Genomic DNA, 17,331 nt, shown 5'->3' on the forward strand with positions numbered 1-17,331 from the left:
CTGCTGCTCCCTCCTATGTCCTCTGAAGCACCAAGGTTTGTATTAAAATATTTAAAGTTCACAAATAAGTCCAGCACACAGCTGGTTGCCTGGGTGTTCACATTTCACATGGCAAACAAGAGGGGGAACAAGCCATCCCCACCAAGTCCAGGAGTGCCACATGAATCCACCCTTCTGACTGACTTCAGTGTTGGTGCTACAGCAAATAACACCATTTCAATAAATACAGAAAGGCTTTCAGTGCTGCACGTTCTCACCTCAGTGTAAACAGAGAATTAAGGATGCAAAGTCGAGCACTAGAAAGTTGGAATAAAAACCCTGCAGCTTCTGCATGCTCTGTTTGGATCCCACCCCTAGAAATACCACCCAGAGGGACAGTCCTCCCCCAGGAGCACTGGGACAGAAGCTCTGAGGATGTCAAGGATGTGCTGTGAAGATGCTGCAGGCTCCCTGCCTTTCCAGCTCAAGCCCCCTCCCAAAGGAAAGGACCAAACAACACCCATTTGGGGGGAAAAAATCTGATAGTTAGAAAAATGCATTAAAGCTCAAAAACCACATGAGTTAGGAGAATCAAACCACTTTAAAGTTCAGCAGAGTCAGGCTATCATCACCCATATTCCCCACATTGTAAATTACTCAGCATTTAGACAGCAACACCCATTTACAGAAGGGATTCATGGCCATTTTAGGCCACCAGACTTCCACAAGCATTTCAGCCAAGAACATGGACACCTTCTCCTGCAAATCTGCTTCTTTAGTAGGACCTGCAGGTCCTTGTGGAAAAGCCCTGCTGGTGTCACCAGGGCTGAAAGCACCTGCTGGCCCACGCACTGGACAGGCGGCTGAAGGTTTTTCTTCCACACTAACAGATTTTCAGCCCAGCTCAATCTTTTATGAGCCTTATCCTCCAGCCTCTTTTCATTCAGATTTGTGAAAGTCTGATCCTCTAACTCAGCATCCAATTTTCTGTACGGACCCTCCATCACCCACAGGGCTCTGTCTAAAAGCTTTATTTATCATACTCCAGCCTGCAGAAATTTCTGTGGGGGAAAACAGCTTCTCTATCTCATAGAAAAGAGATGGGAAACAGCTTCTCTATTTCATACAGTCCTTGAACCAGACTGTACCATATTTAAGATCTTCCCAAGTGAGCCCAGAAACTTACAAACCAGAGAAAGCAACCTCATCACCTCAGGCCATCCCACTGAAATCCCAAACCAAAGAGAACTGTGTGGTTATCACCCTTGATAGCAGTGTTCCTGCAAACCTTGCCACATGACAGCAGCTATGGATGGAGACCAGCAACCAGTGGGGCTGCACTGCTGCTCCCAGCATTTTCTGGCATCATTTCTGCTGTCCAGGTGTCAAAGCTATCATCCCAAACACCAGGAGCTGTAGAAACTTCGTGGGAGGGTTTATACACAAGACCCAGTTCCAGCAATTGTGTAGGTGTTACAGCCCTAAAATCACACTGCTTTTTTGTTCTGATCCAGAACTGCTTTGGCAGGATTTCATTCTGAACTTGAGGTTCTCCTAGAGCTGATAGACCTTCAGAGGACACAGGATTTGTGATTGAGCAAGCACAATGACTGCCTTGGGTTAGGAACTGGCTCCTGGAGCAGCTGCAACTTGTGCATTCCACCTCCCCTCTGAAACAGGAGCAATTCAGCACCAGAATGTGGTAAGGGAGAACAGAGACCTCTGCTGTCCCACTGAGAACCACAGAATCCCAGAAGGGTTTTGGGTTGCAAGGGACCTTTTACTGTCATCCAGTCCCCACATGCAGGGACACCTTCCACTGTCCCAGGTTGCTCCAAGTGCCATCTAACCTGGCCTTGCATGGACCTGCCAGGCCACCTGGGACTTCTCTCTTGCCCTTGCTGCCTAGAGACACACACACCCCAAAAAAATAAAAGGGCGTTGGAAAAATGCAGGGTAAACCCCAAACCCACAAGTCCTCCTTCCTTTTCCACCCCACAACTGACAGAATCCCTTCCTTTCTCCTCCATCTTCTGCTTCTTTGCAGCACTTCAGCTAAAATGAACTCAGACAACTCTCACAGCCCTCTTCTAGCACCACTCAGGATGACAAACCAGGCAGTAATGGGTACCAGAACAATTTTAAAGTAGCTCATTGCCCCTGAGGGCACAGGCTGCAACTTTTGCAAGAGCTTTTTGCACCTGACATCCCCACCACAGGTTCCCAAGCTCCTCTGAAAGCTCTCACTGCACTAGGGCCCTGCAGCAGTGGTTTCACAGATGAAGTGAAGGAGTGTCCTCAAACCCCACAGCAAGATGAGGCAGTCTTTGCTCTCCACAGCAGCACCTTTACCCCAGCTCATCCTTAAGGTTATTATGAGCAGCACAGGAGACAGGAACTCCAGACGGGAAAGGCATGGGAGGTATATCCCAGAACCCAGGGCTCACACAGACCATTCTGTGCCGAAGGCTGCACACTCTGAAGGAGGACCAAAACTGCAAACCACACAGTACTTTTTTTGTGCTCCTTTCCATCATTCCCACCACCTGCCCCCAGACAAAGCAGCATGTGCTTTGGAAGAAGGGGAAGACAAGCTATAAAGGAGTCACTGAGCCGCCCGGGGAGCTGAGGAGGTGCCTACCCGTAGATGTCGAGCACGCCGATGAAGGAGTGCTGCTTCACAGTGGTGTGCAGGGCCTTGTTGACATGCTGCACGATCCAGTTGAAGAGCTGGGCGTAGATGTGCTTGGCCAGGGCGTTCCTGGCGTTCACCACCTGGTGCAGGGACATGCTCTTCACGTAGGTCTCGGCCGTGGTGACGAGCTTGCGGTGGCAGAGCCAGTGCTGCATCTGGCTGTGCTCCACGCCCAGCAGGCTGCAGAAGCTGCTCAGGTGCTCGTCCTCGCTCTGGGAGGGAGGTGGGGAGGACCAGAAGTAAAGTCAGCAGGTTGGTGACACCCCAAAGTGGCATTTTAACGCCCCAGGAATGGCAGCTTTTTGTAACTGTCTAGGGAAAGCTGTGTCTGTGTGGGGACAGGAGTGGAATGCAGTGACACCCATCCAGCTGTGGGAGTTCTCATGGGCAGGGTGGGACAGCTCACACGGAGCTCTGGATGGTGGCACCAAGGCTTGGCCCTGCTCTGGTTATCCTTGAGCTCTCAGCTTTCACAAAGAGCACATTTCCATAGGAAAAAGAATTCTCCACCTCCTCAAGCTGCAGCTACATCCTGCCCCAGAGTAACCCTGGTTATGCCTCAGACTAAAGCTTAGGGTATGCCAGGACACCATTCCTTTTACAAAATAGCTCCATCCTGAATAACAAAGCTATAAATCGTGCATTACCAGAGGGGCTTAGGCTTTGCACAATTAATAAAATGAAACGTGAACTTCATTTTCTTTAGTGCAATGTATTTCTCCCCCTCTGAAATTAAGACAAAGCAGCTCTGAGTCTCTATTGTGGTCAGACAGCAGGCTCTGCCTTTTGGAAAACGAGAAAATTTCCCCTTCCCCTGTGTGATAATACATATCTATAGAAAGTAAATTGTTTCCAGTTAGGTAGGTTTACTTAGAAATGCTGGATGGGGTTGGGGATGCAGGAAAAAAAAAAGTGCATTTTACAAGAATTCTAGGATGTTTTATTGCTACAATACCTTTCTGACCAGAGTCAAGGTTGTACCAGAATTGATTTAATACCTTGCAATTATATTTGGAGGTAATTAAACAACATGAGCTTCATTAACAGAACTCAACATCATTGAAGCAGGCAGCCTTCACATATTCATGTTGCCAAATATCAAGTAAATTACCTCTAGCATCTCACACTGAGCACATTATCTCTAGGGTAACACTGAAGTGTGTGCAGAACCCTTTTAATACTTTAATTAGGAACAAACCACCCAGCATGGGATGCAGTGATAATTTACAGGACAGTATTTTCCATATAATTGCTTTACTTTTCCCCACCTCCGAACAAACACAGAAACAGAAAAACCGCCTCTAAGGCATCTTTAGTGTTACTTATTTTTGCTAATTAACCATGCCATGCTCCTTTGGCCACATTCCAAGCAGCAGCTCCATGGCTTTGCTTGGAGGAAAGTGGTTGTAAAGCATCACACCTTGTGCTGGTGTCCCCATCAGTGTCACAAGACCCTGCACTGGGTGCTCTAAGGAAGCAGGAAGGGCTAAGGTGGGTTGGGATGTCAGGGATGCAAGCAATTTTTTAACAGCCTCGCTTGCAGGCTGGCTAGAGAGGAGGAATAATGCATTATTTCTCAGGACAAACATAGCAACTAGAAACTTCTGATGTGTTTTCAAAAAAAGGCCAAGAAAACAGGAGGAAAAGGGCTTTCTAGCCAAGGACATGAGCACAGCCTGACTCCTGAGCACACCAAGCTCCCCACGTGCCTGCTCCTGAGGGTGACCTACCGATATACTGCAGACCTCCCCATCTCGTTCCCCTTGGATCTTCAAGTTCCCCAGGTGCAGGATGGCAGCAATTATCCTAAAAATGGTCGTCTGGTGAGACTCCTTCACTCCTGCAGGAACAATGGATAGCTGATTGTCACAAAGGAAAATGAAACACGATTTAAGTTTATTTGAAGGTGCTTGCAGTGTTTTACTTCCTTCCAAGGCAATTGGTTTACAGAATCCTGAGGCTTCTTCCAGCAAATATGTCATAAACTCTCAATTTTAACATGGGTGGGTTTAATACACACAAACCCAAGGATACTGCTCCACAGTGATCAAACAGGATCAGAGTTACAGGGGCTCTGCAGCTTTCACAGAACAAGGAGTTGCTCATCTGACCTCAGAGTCTGCTGACAACCAAAGCACACAAATTACAAATTACACTTATTGCCAACATCCCACAAAAAGAAGGGAAAATTAAAGCCCTGCACAACGCCTCCAGACTGGTGGCACAGCTGGATGCAGCAAGTCACCAGGGAGGTGATGGGGAGCTCTGTCTTACCCTCCCCAGTGTCTCCACAAGAAACACTTGTGGGTCTTTACTGGGGGTGTAACATGTTATTGCTTTATATATTTTATTTATATATTGCTTTATCCATCTTTCTTTGCAGGCATCCCAGCAGGAGCTTTGCTCAGCAGCAGCCCACACATGGCCTTCTTGCCGTATCTTGCATTTTTTTTAACATCCCAGCTGGGTTTCTGTGTCCCTTTTGTGCTCAGGGCTGGTGTCCTCATTATCCACCCAAGGTCTAAAACATCACCTGCTGGTTGCTGAATTATCTAGAGCCTCCCTTTCTCTCTCTCTCAGGACTCTTCTGTTATCAGCACTGTGAGAAATGTTTCAAGGTTACTAAAAGGAGCAGTGCTCTGCTCTTACTCAGAACTCTTGACTGGAGTTAAGCCTGGCTAGGACTGGGGATTTGCAGACAAATTTGACTTCTTGTAACACACAAAAAGGCAAGACTGGACACTGTAGTCGCAATTTCACCAGGCCATGAACAGAAGCAGAGCTGGGAAACAGTGGAGAAAAATGAGGAAAAGCAGAGAGAGAGGAGCACGTGAAGAACAGAAAATCATCATCAGACTGGCCCCAGAGGAAGATGCTCTCATAGAGCTTCCCAGGGACCAGCAAGGAGACAGGGGAGCTGCCTGGGGAGCCAGAGAAGGGGACCAAAGAGAGACTACACATGCCAGGGGGATGGGGGGAGGGTTCTCTGGGGATTGCAGTCCTGTGGGCAAGCTTGGAGCAACCAAGAATTGTATTTTTTAGGTAGTTAACAGAACTCACACAAGCTGAATAAGAGGAGGGTAAAGATAAGACACCAAAGAGAAAGAGATGAGGCCCATCTAAAACACAAAGAGGACAAATGTGGGGGAAACAAGTGCAGTTCTACAGCTCGAAGTGAGTCCCCACACTCACTGCAGGCACAGCTGATCAGGAGATTTCACAGACAACTCTAAATACCATGAGGTCCCCTCCCAACCTGGGAAATGGAACCAAGAGGTACCAAGACTCACCAGGATTTATAAACTTGGTTTCAGATAAATACAAATACGCTGGGCAAGTGTTCCCTTCCAGATTGTTTTTCCTTTAACAGCTCTGCTCCCCTGCTGCCAGCACGGGGGCTGGACACAGCCACAGCTCCTGCAGCTGCCGTGTGCATGTGGACTCTGCACAGCAGGGATGTACTCAGCTCATTATTTCCAGGAATCAGCTACTTGGCACAGGGCTGTGATCCAACAAGTGACATCACCCTCAACCACAACACAGACTGAACTGCACAGTAACAGCTCTTTTCCTGCTCATAAACAGGATAAAAAATAGCAAGTCAATACTGCAGCCCTCCTTTGACTTCAGAATGGCTTCTCTTAAATTCTGCATCCCTCCCCATTTCAGTGCTGCTCCACAGACAGCTGCTAGAAACACTTCTGCAGCTCCTGCTAAAGAGCTAAGCAAAGCAAGCTAGGTCAACAGGAACATTATAATTCAGGCAAAACACTGAAAACAATTGCAAGAGACTTCTGCTGGACAGGCTTTAAGCATAGCAACTCCTTACCAAGCAGGGTGAAGGCATGCCTGGTTTTCTCAAAGTCATCTGCATCATCCACACCATCGATGGACGTGTCACCTCCCTGAGAAGTGTAGAAAAAGTCTTCGGCACACGCTAGGAGAGAAGAAAGGGGAGAAAAAGGTGAGCCAGCAGTCCTGCCCGCTGTCGCCATTGAGTCAGGAACAGATAACAAGTGACACAGGCTATAGGACAAAAGAAGCTAGAAACCCCACATTTATGGGAACCCCTTCTTTTATACACTCGTCGGCTACAGGGGGACCTGATTGGTCACTTAATCAACACATTTCACATGATTGGCTAATTAAGAAGACACCCTTAGGTAATGAGAAAAACAACTTGTTCAAAACACCACCTGCAGATAGTTTACAATTCCTTATCTCCACCTCCCTAAAACTTCCCAGACCAGTCCATGGGAAATCTTATCTAGCTTTCTCCCCAGACCAGACCATGGGAAATCTTATCTAGCTTTCTCCCCACACCAATCCACACTAGCTTTTCTAGTTTTCTCTCTCTGCCCAGACTGTTGTATCCACATCCCACTACAGCACTCCCCAAATGGGCACTGGGTGCTCCCTGTGCCCCATCCCTGAAGGACACCTGTGTCCTTTGAACTACAGTTTGCTCAGGGATGGAGGAGGCTTGGTAAGTGCCTGTAGCTGCTTCTTGCAGTGGGTGCACAGCAAGTGCAGTCAGGGCAGCACTGTGCTGTGTCTGGGATTCTAGTAACAGCTCCATCACGTGGGGAAGACCATTTCAAACACTGAGGTGACTCCTTTCAGTAATTCCTCATCCTGTTTTACACATCCATGACTGATTCAGGTATTTTAACACCTTTTCTACACAAAGCCTTAATCCTTAGGAGCAAAGGGAATGGAGAATGGCTCACGGTGCCTGCATTACACCACTTGAACATCTGTGCTCTAGCAAAGCTACTCCAGGATGACACCAATAAATCCTGTGGAGGCTCAGAGGCATTTCCAATGCAAATAGAACAAGAAGAGATTGCAGGATTTGTGTCCACTTAAGAAAGCTGCTCAGGTAATCCCCCTCCTTAAAACAAGGCCCCCCAGGAGGCCCAGAGCAGGGAGATGTGTGCCCACGGCTGCTGCTGAGCCCTGGCAGAGCCAGAGCTTTTCCCTGCAAGGCCTGGGGGAGCCAGCCCCTGGGCAGCCTCCCCACCCCACCCAGAATCAGTTCTCAGCACCAGCCTCAGCCTGTTTTGTACTGGGTAGGAGTCATAAGCCAAAACCTACTCATTAACATGCACAAACATATTTCCCAAGCATGGTGAATAGAGAGAAAAAGCCTACCGCTTTCCATGCCAGCCTAGTGGTAACCTTTTAAACACTGCAATCTGCACTTTTCTTGACTCAAATTGCCATCAGAAGCTCCCCCGCCCTTCCCAGGCCCCCCACAGGCTTCTGCATTAGCTGTACTCTCAGGCTGTAAAGAAAAACATTTGATTCCTTTTGGCATACAAAGCCCTGTAACCCTGAGATTTCGGTAATTCCACTCATTGCTGGAGCATCAGGAATTAGGGGCAGAAAATGCTGACTGGGGTCAGGCAGACAATGTCCCTCCTGGTCCCCCAGCAAAAGAGGAGCTCACCCAGCCCATGGTGGAGCACATCACACTCACAGCCTGGTGCTGCTGCTAGTGGCTGATGGTACCAGGACCTCAGCTTTCATTTTCAGCATTCACACTGGGATCTGTTCCTGCCTCAAGTCACCCCTGGTATAACTGACTCCAATCTCTATATTTCAAGATCTCTGTAATTATTTTAAGCACACAAACCCTTTGATTCACTGCAAACAAATAAAACACATTTCTGCCTTGCACCACTGCCCAGGCATCATTAAGCCAGACACCACACTTCAAAAGGCACTTGCATAGCACATCACCATTTAAAGTCAAATATTTACTTTCTAGTTTAAAATTAAGCCCTTTAGGATCACTCTGACTGAAGCCAACACTGGTTTGCTCTACTGGGCTCATGTATGTTTAGAGACTCTTTTTGTTTTCCAGCATCTTGTAACATAAAAGGAAGTAATAACAATTCTCTGTATGTGTGAGACCCAAAGGAGAAGCAATAGCTCCTGGTTTTCAGATGGAAAAATATACATCCTCCTCCATGAGCAATAAATAAAAAGTGGATTTTCAATCAAGACACCTCTTGTTTTGTATAAGCCTTGGGAAGACAAGATTGACAGGTAAGTACAGCTTGCACAAGGAAATAAATCTGAGTTCTGACTAGTCATCTTCAAGAAGGCCAGTAAATCCAAGAAAAAGCTGGAAATTAAAAACATCACTCAAAAGAAAGACAAACAAGTGAATTGTGCACCTCTGCACCCACAGCCCACTGCCCAGCACCAGCAATCCCACAGGCAAGGGCAGAGCCTGTGCCACACTGACAGGAGCACCCACATCCCCATCCCCACTGAGCCCATGAGCAGCCCACATCTGACAGCCCCCAAAACACTTTGGGGAGGCTTTTTCCAGCTATTGCAAGGTGAGAGGGTGGGAAACACCAAGGGCACACCCCTTCACCTTTGGAAAAACTGCTTCTTCTCCAACACCCACTGGACACCTGTGCATGCTGTGACACAGCAATGCAAAGTGCCACAGAGAGCAGCTGGAGACTGACAAGCACTGGCACCAAATTTTGATGAGAAATGACCCAAGAAGGCTTCCTTGCAGCTAATGGCCCTGGCACCCATTCCTCCTGCACTGCCAGCTGTTGCCATTAGACATTCATCCCTGAGATGCTGAAGCTGAGCCAGAGTCACAACTGCACAAATGTGTCCTGCGTGATGCACCAGGACAGCAAAGTCCTCTCAGCCTGCACTCCTGCCAGTCACCACAAACACAGACAATGCTTTTAGAGAGCTGTGATGAGTAAGACTGGTATTTCCCCTGATCCACATGTTCCCAAGAAGAGAGCAGTGGTTTCACAGCTGGAGCTCTCACACGTCAACTCCTCTCCCAGACGGAGCTGAAATAGTTTGTGTCTGAATGTTAAGATGCCAGCAAACATCATCATTACCCAGGGTATGTTTTTAAAAATGAAGCACGTAAGTATGGCGTAGACTCTTGAAAATGGTCCATGTGATGTGCTCTGTGTGGGCAATGTGCCTACAGTGACCCAAAAGGTGATTAAAACAAGCTCAGAATCACCTAGAAACTGAAATCCCCTCTCTTCATCTGCCATTACACTATGGTGTGGATGGCAACTTCTGCAAGACCCTAGGTGGGATAAAACCTGCCTTGCTCCCTATTAAAAATAGGTTAAAAGCCTGGTTTAAACCTTGCTTTTCTCTCTAAGCTACAGCAAATATTCAAGATAAAAAAATAATTAAAATTCATCCCTGCACCACCTGCTGCGAGTGCAAACCCTCCGAATCAAGTGTTCCACAGAGGCTTTGCTGCAAATCCTAGGGAAAACCTAGCCCACTCCAGGACTTAGCCATTAAAAAGAAGGAAACATAATTAATTCCAAGGACACAACCACTCCTGCCAAGACACGGACCAGATCAGTCCACACTCACGTCTGATTTAAAACACACACCTGATGCCAGATTGGTACAATATTAACACATGATCTCCCTGCATCAGCTGGCAAACACCACAGCAATGTAGTTTCACTGCAGCTGAAGCTACTGCAGTTTCACTACCGATTTTTACAAAATCACGGGATCACAAAATGGTTTGAGTTGGAAGGGACCTTAAAGGGACACCTTCCACTGTCCCAGGCTGCTCCAAGCCCCATCCAACCCAGCCCCAGACACTCCCAGGGATCCAGGGGCAGCCACAGCTTCTCTGGGCACCCACCCTCACTCAAGCTGCCACATCCCTGGTGATGGGGTGAACAAACCTGTGCTCCACTCAGCAGCAGAGTCCTGCAGTCTCATCCCCCTGCCCCCCTCCCAGGGCACACAGGCCTCCCCAGGGACCTGCATTTCTGACCCCACCACCTTCCCCTGCTGCCCTCTGGCCCAGGCAGCAGCCAGCAGGGCACAGGGATGTGCCAGCACTTACTGAGTCCGAGGTCTTTGAATTCTGGGAGGCTTGAGGAGGCACAGAGCTGGTAGAAGATGTGGTAGTTGCGCTCGTCCTCTGCCTGTGGGGAAATGCCAAGTTACCAGAGGCACAGAGGGGTCACAGCAGTGCTCCCACCCTCACACTGAGCCCAGGGACACCCTGGCCCCATCCCCTGTCTCCCACCACCGAGACCCATCAGTGACACCAACACAAAAATGTTTTCCTTGCCACCTGGGAGAAAGGAGGTGCTGAACCTGACCAACACACACTGCCCACCTGGCAAAGAAAGTAAATAATTCTGTATTACCTTCCACATCTTATCCCTCTCTGGAGTAACCAGAGTGAATGAAGCAGCAAGCACTGAGTTGCAAACCCACAGTAATATAAAAGAAGGTGGTTTATTCTTCATGGCTTCTCAAAGTTGTCAGGTTTTTAAGATTTTTGTCATTGGGGCACTCTTTTTTTTGTGTAAGGACAAAATTTTTGCAGTAGCTTCTGATCTACATCCCAAGCAGAAACTAAGAAAGCCTCTCCTGAGCCTGCACAAGAAACCCAAGGGATGTGCTGTGGCAGACATCAGTCTTCTCAGCCCCTCTCCTGCCCTTCTTCATCTTCAAAACTGAACACTGCTGCCTGCCATTTGTTCTCCCTGGTTCTCTGTCTAACAAGTCTCCCAGGTACACCTTAGCCCAGGACAAGGATCATCAGGCTGGAATCATAAAGAACTCCAAGACTGAGTCCAAAAGACACATCTGGAAGCTGTGTCCACCAAGAAAGTGACAGGACAAGGGAAAACAGCCTCAGGCTGTGCCAGGGGTGGTTTAGGTTGGCTATCAGGAACAATTCCTCCATGGAAAGGGCTGTCCAGCTCTGGCACAGCTGCCAAGGGTAGTGATGGGGTCCCCAGTGATGGAGGGGTTTAAAAGCCATGTGGAGGTGACACCTGGGGATGTAATCACAAACAAGATGGAAAGGGACTTTGTACAAGAGCATGGGGGGAACAGGACAAGGAGCAATGGCTTCCCATGGACAGAGAGTATTGGGATATTGGATATTGGGAATGAGGAATTGCTGGCTGGGAGGGTGGGCAGGCCCTGGCCCAGGGTGCCCAGAGCAGCTGGGGCTGCCCCTGGATCCCTGGCAGTGTCCAAGAGCAGGCTGGATGGGGCTTGGAGCAGCCTGGGACGGTGGAAGGTGTCCCTGCCCATGGCAGGGAGCGAATGAGGCGATCTTTAAAAAGCCTTCCAATCCAAACCATTCCGTGATGATGATTCTGTGATGGGTATGGCAGTGCAGGGGGGACAGTTGGATTCAGTGGTCTCAGAGGTCGCTTCAACCTAAACGATTCGGTAGTTCTATTTGTAAAGAGATTTTTTTTTTCCTTAAACACAGCAAAGACCCAGACTATCGAATTCCTGGAATACAGCACCCAAAAGAAGAAAAGGACAAAGCCCCACAACTCCTCACCTGAAATACAACTCGAGATTTTTCCAGCAGATATGTCCTCATGTTGGCACCAATGATGTGGTATCTTTTATCAAAGCCAATCTGAATGTACTTCCCAAAGCGGCTGCTGTTGTCATTCCTTGTTGTTTTAGCATTTCCAATGGCCTTCATAAAACAAGCAAAATTAAATCTTAAATTTCAATTGCATTTTTTAATTTCTTTAAACACTTCGATTTGCAATCAGTGTTATATAAACAGCCACAGGAGGTTTTGAGGAAAACCCCTTTCCAGATAATGAAGGCAGAGGAGCAATGTGACTTTGGGGAGGACTCTTCACTGAAAAGGGTTTTTATGGAAGAAAAATGCATACAAACAGCAAGGAGTGTTTGTACAGTAATTAAACTATCCACATCCCAAAAGCCTCAACATTTGTGTCCCACCTTATAGGATGCCCCCACCTTTTTTCAAAGTCAACACCAGCAGCTTCCCTGGATGGGTCTCCTTCCCCCACAAGCCCATTTACCTCAGGGTTTTTCTGCAAACCAGGCAGTTTTCTTTTATGTTTTTTTCTGCATAGGCAATGTTCTCATCAATTTCCAATAAAGACAGGCAGGTTGCCTGGCCTCAGCACTTAGAAATTACAGCCAGAGCTAAACAGAGGCAGGAAAATTAGAGCAATAAAATTCTGGGGTCATATAGAAGGATAGTGAGCACCATGAATTTTTTTCTTGGATGGTTTTAAGTGCCCCCCTGGTATTGCACTACATTTCACAGAGGCAGGGGAGATGGGTGAGGAAAGGACTAAACTTTAGGCAGGTTTACCAGGAGTAAACCTGCATGAAACCAGCCAGATTTCCCCATCAGCCATGCACCTGCTGGCTTTTCTTACTGCTCACCTGCAGCACCACTGGCCTGGGCACTGCAGCTCACCCCCATGGGTATCAGACCAGAGGTGTTGCCTGTCAGGCTGTGTCTCACCCCAGACCAGCCACCCCCTCTCTGTCTGTCAGACAATTTGGCACGAGGCACCATGATGGGAAACCTCCCTAAAGGCAGAGCCAAGCCTAAGGTTAAGCACAGGACAACACCACACTCCACTAAAGCAGCACTGCTGGCTTCTGCCTTGAAAACAAAGTCACACGAGTCTGAAGAGCTTCATGGACTTTGGAAAAGCCCAAATCAACTGAAGGTGCTTCATGGCTCCAAAATCTGTTTGGAAAATGGGATTTAGACACTCAGACATTTATTTTCAGCATCTGGCTTCAGTGAAAGGAAAAGGAAAACAAAGCTGCTTTTCCCCTTTCTTTTGTATTTATAAGGAGAATTATTTTCCTTCAGAGCAGGGATTTCCCTATAATGAGACTGGTTATTCCCCTATCTCAGATCATTTGGGTTGGAAAAGCCCTCCCAGCTCATTAAGCCCAACTTGTGCTTGATGCCCACCTTGTCACCAGCCCTGAGCACTCAGTGCCATGCCCAGGCTTTCCTTGGACACTTCCAGGGATGGGCACTCCAGCACCTCCCTGGGCAGCTCTTTCCAATGCCTGACCACCCTTTCCATGAAGAAATTCCTGCTAATGTCCAGCCTAAACTACCGTGGCACAGCTTAAGACTATGTCCTTTTGTCCCGTTGCTGTTGCCTAGGGGAAGAGGCTGGTACATGATTGATAGCAACAGAAAACTAACAAAAACAAAAATGAATTTGAATATCTCAGGTTAATCCCTTTCTTCTCTATTTCATGTCTGTACAACAAAGGAAGGAGATTAAGGGGCACCATGCAGTGACAAAGGAGGAAGAAGATGATAAAACACTAACAATGCCTGCTGCACTGCTTGGGCTCTCTACTCTGGAGCCCCACCAAAGCCCAGCTCCTGGACATGTGCTGAGGATACTCAGGCTCAGCTTTACAACCATCAAATGCAGGTGCAATTGGGGTGGTCTAAATGGAGGCTGTTGGTGCCTCTCTGCATTTCAGCCCAGCTCCAGGATGCTGTTATGTTGTAAATCAGACCTGTTTCTCAAGCCCCTGGGTTTCTCACTGTCCTTGTGACTTACGGCGAGACAGAGTGATCAGGACAAAGGAAAGGGAGCAGCTTTTACCTCCATGATGGGGCTGGAGGCCAGGACTTTGGCTTCGATGTTGGTCTCACTGGCGGAGCCCCCGACGGTGGCGAAGAAGCGCATGGCGTATTTGGCAGAGACTGTCTTGCCCGCCCCTGACTCCCCACTCACAATGATGGACTGGTTCTTTTCATCCCTGGGGGGAGCCAGAGCAGCAGAGTCAATGAAAGATAAGCTTCTCTGAGTTAATCCGTTTTCCTGTCAGCTGCTTGCACCCTCTTCCCGTGTCGCTGGTCCCTCGCCCTGTGGCCACCCACGTTACAGACACTGGATTTCTTCTGGACTAGGAAAGGAGCAGTGAGTAATACACAGCTGTGACACTTCCCAGAGAACACATGGAGGACACTGGACACCTCCAGAACACTCCCAGACACCGAACATCCCCAAAGGCTTGCAGAGACAGTGGGAACCGAGCCTCTGCATGAAGCATTGCTGCCTCCCTCATCCCGAAGCTCTGGGGAGCCCATTTCTTACACAACACCCAACCTCTGCTGCTGGACATCTGTCTGGAGAACTATTAACAAGCATTGGCTGAGTATCAGCTCCTAATACTGTATATTTAATTTTCCCTCCCAGCTCCTTCACTCAAGCATTTGAGACTTTGCTCATTAAAACACAGTCAACTCATGAAAACTGATTTTAAAACACAGTTACTCAGAAAGATTCCTCTATGCTCAAAACACATTAAAAACACTGAAGTTGTAAAATCAAGCATCCTAAAATCAGGACACAGAAGAAGCCACTTTATTCCCTATGCAATTATATGAGTATCAGTATTTTCACACAACTCCCAACATCTAGCTGAAATTTTGACAACCACGATACAAAGCATGTCTGACATCAGACTCACACCAGGGACTCATCCCCAAACCCTGTGGCACTATGATGTCACTGAAGTGCAGAGGTACTTCACCAGATATCTCCAGGGCACGGGACTTTGCACGGAGAAGCTGGGGGTTCACCATCTCATGCAGCTCTTGAGCCTTGCACAGAGCACAAACTCTTCCAAATGCCTTTTTCCACTTGCAAAATTAATCATTCACACAAAAGCTGTTGCAGAAGTCACCATGAAATAGCCAGTCCTTTCCAGCATGGTACCCACCAGATACCTCTCAGTAATTAATCTGTTTAACATGCTTGAGCTGCAAGGCAAAGAAAGGGCCAAGGCAGTAAGAGGAGCGCATTTTCAGACCTACATCCCTCCAGGAAAAGGTTTGCTGGCTCCAGGGCCAAGCTCCTCTGCTGCAGTGGGATTCACTCCCCAGGCCATCATCAGCACACAGCAAACCTAGCAACTTTGCAGTTTGTCTGCAGACTTTGGGAAGGGCAGAGTTTTCACTGCAGGATTTGCTATAAGCTCCCAAAATACCCGAACTCTTGGGTAAGCTGTAAGGACATAATTGAGTATGTTTTTAAGTAAGATCAACTTAAGCTTCCCAGACTCTGCCCAGACTCCCATGAATCACAGCTGAAGGCAGGCACAGAAAATCCCATACACAAGTACAACAATAAATTTATACCTTGCAGTTCTCTTGACATCAGGAAACAGCATCAAAACACATTTCAATTTAAGATACTCAGTTCAAGTTTATACCAGATGAGGACAGAGCCTAAATGATTGCCATACCCCACTTTTGTACTTCCAACAAAGACATACCCCACCATTACTTCCCTCCACTGTCAGGCACAAACATCTTAATTCCTTCTAGGCTCGGGGTAATTGGTTTGAGAAAAAAACCTCAGCCAAGTCACATGTAGCATTTTGGTGCAGCTTTGACTTTGAGATGCCTTCAGCAGCAGCAGACTGACAAAATAATTTCCAGCCCTCTCAATTTTTCAGTGACTGAGTCCCCCCCCCCGGAGGGGTTTAGAAGCCATGTGGAGGTGACACCTGGGGATGTGATCACAAGAAACAAGATGGAAAGGGACTTTGTACAAGAGCATGGGGGGAACAGGACAAGAAGCAATGGCTTCCCATAGACAGATAGTAGGTTTAGGGTGGATATTGGGAAGGAATTGCTGGCTGGGAGGGTAGGCAGGCCCTGGCCCAGGGTGCCCAGAGCAGCTGTGGCTGCCCCTGGATCCCTGGAAGTTCCCAAGGCCAGGCTGGATGGGGCTTGGAGCAGCTGGAAGGTGGAAGGTGTCCCTGCCTATGGCAGGGAGGGAATGAGGTGATCTTTACGCCAATTCCCAAAGTGTATCTTAATCCATCCCCTAGCCAGCTAGCTCTCCTGGGTACCAACCAAGGGGAAGGCAAGAGGAGCCTCCAAGCACCCCAGCAACCAGGCAGCAGTGCAGAAACACGGGCTGTGAGTGGGGCACGCCCTCCTGGGAGCCGGGAGCCAGCATCCCAGAGCCTGTGTTCCTGGTGACTCACCCGGGTGGGGACAGCCTGCTCTTGCTAAGTCACGGCGTGGTGCCCTCAGCAGGCCTTGGCAGAGCCACTGAGGCCCTGCCACAGCCAGCTGGCAGGATCCAGGCACGGGGCTGCCAACGTGCCACTCTCACACCTTTGGACTCCCACAGGTGTGCAGCAAACCTCTCCTGGCAGCACGAGCCAGCCAGCAGAGGAAAAGCAGTGCCAGCTCCACAGAGGGGAAGGGAAACTCAGCACCAGCCCCAGAAGGGAGCTGGGTGAACCCACAGCACAGTTCCTGGGACAGCTGATGGCTGTCCTGGTTTACCTCTGACTGAACTCTGATTGCAGCTCCCCCATGCTTTGATCATCTTCAGGGAGAGGGGTTGCCAGTCTCTCCTTCCAGGGAACAAGTAAAAGGAGGAGAGGAAACGGCCTCAAGCTGTGCCAGGGAAGGCTTAGATTGGATATCTGGAAGAATTTCTTCATGGAAGGGGCTGCCAAGCTCCAGCACAGGCTGCTGGGAAGTGATGGAGTCCCCCTGCCTGGAAGTGTTCAAATAAAGTGTGGATGTGGCACTTGGGGACATGGTTAAGGTGAACATGCTGGTGGTGCTGGCTGACAGCTGGACCTGATCTCAGAGGCCTTTTCCAGCCTTAGTGGATCCATGGTTTCAGTGACTCGTGGACTGCTGAGCTCCATCAGTGAAATCCCACACTGGCCATCAGTAGGACCCAACAGACAAAATTCCTGTCAGCTGCCAAGAAAGAGGCAGAGAGAAGCTCTGGCATGAGCTGCAAGGGTGGATGAACAGGCTGTTCTTGGTCAGAGGAGAGGGAGAAGCAGAAGGG

General features: G+C 48.5%; 1 protein-coding gene across 2 annotated transcripts in view; it reads right to left on the bottom strand.

Annotated features, from left to right (window-relative positions):
• Positions 1-17,331, bottom strand: part of MYO5B (myosin VB) — a 151,511-nt gene that overhangs the window by 84,417 nt on the left and 49,763 nt on the right. For both annotated transcript variants that reach the window (XM_059837080.1, XM_059837079.1), the window contains exons 5-10: positions 14,104-14,260; positions 12,024-12,167; positions 10,554-10,635; positions 6,504-6,611; positions 4,405-4,514; positions 2,621-2,886 (exon numbers count right to left, since the gene is read on the bottom strand). In XM_059837080.1, the coding sequence (XP_059693063.1) occupies positions 2,621-2,886; positions 4,405-4,514; positions 6,504-6,611; positions 10,554-10,635; positions 12,024-12,167; positions 14,104-14,260 (867 nt within the window). The remainder of the gene's footprint in view (positions 1-2,620; positions 2,887-4,404; positions 4,515-6,503; positions 6,612-10,553; positions 10,636-12,023; positions 12,168-14,103; positions 14,261-17,331) is intronic.

Source organism: Haemorhous mexicanus, chromosome Z (genome assembly GCF_027477595.1).
Source record: "Haemorhous mexicanus isolate bHaeMex1 chromosome Z, bHaeMex1.pri, whole genome shotgun sequence".
NCBI classification, from domain to species: Eukaryota; Metazoa; Chordata; class Aves; order Passeriformes; family Fringillidae; genus Haemorhous; species Haemorhous mexicanus.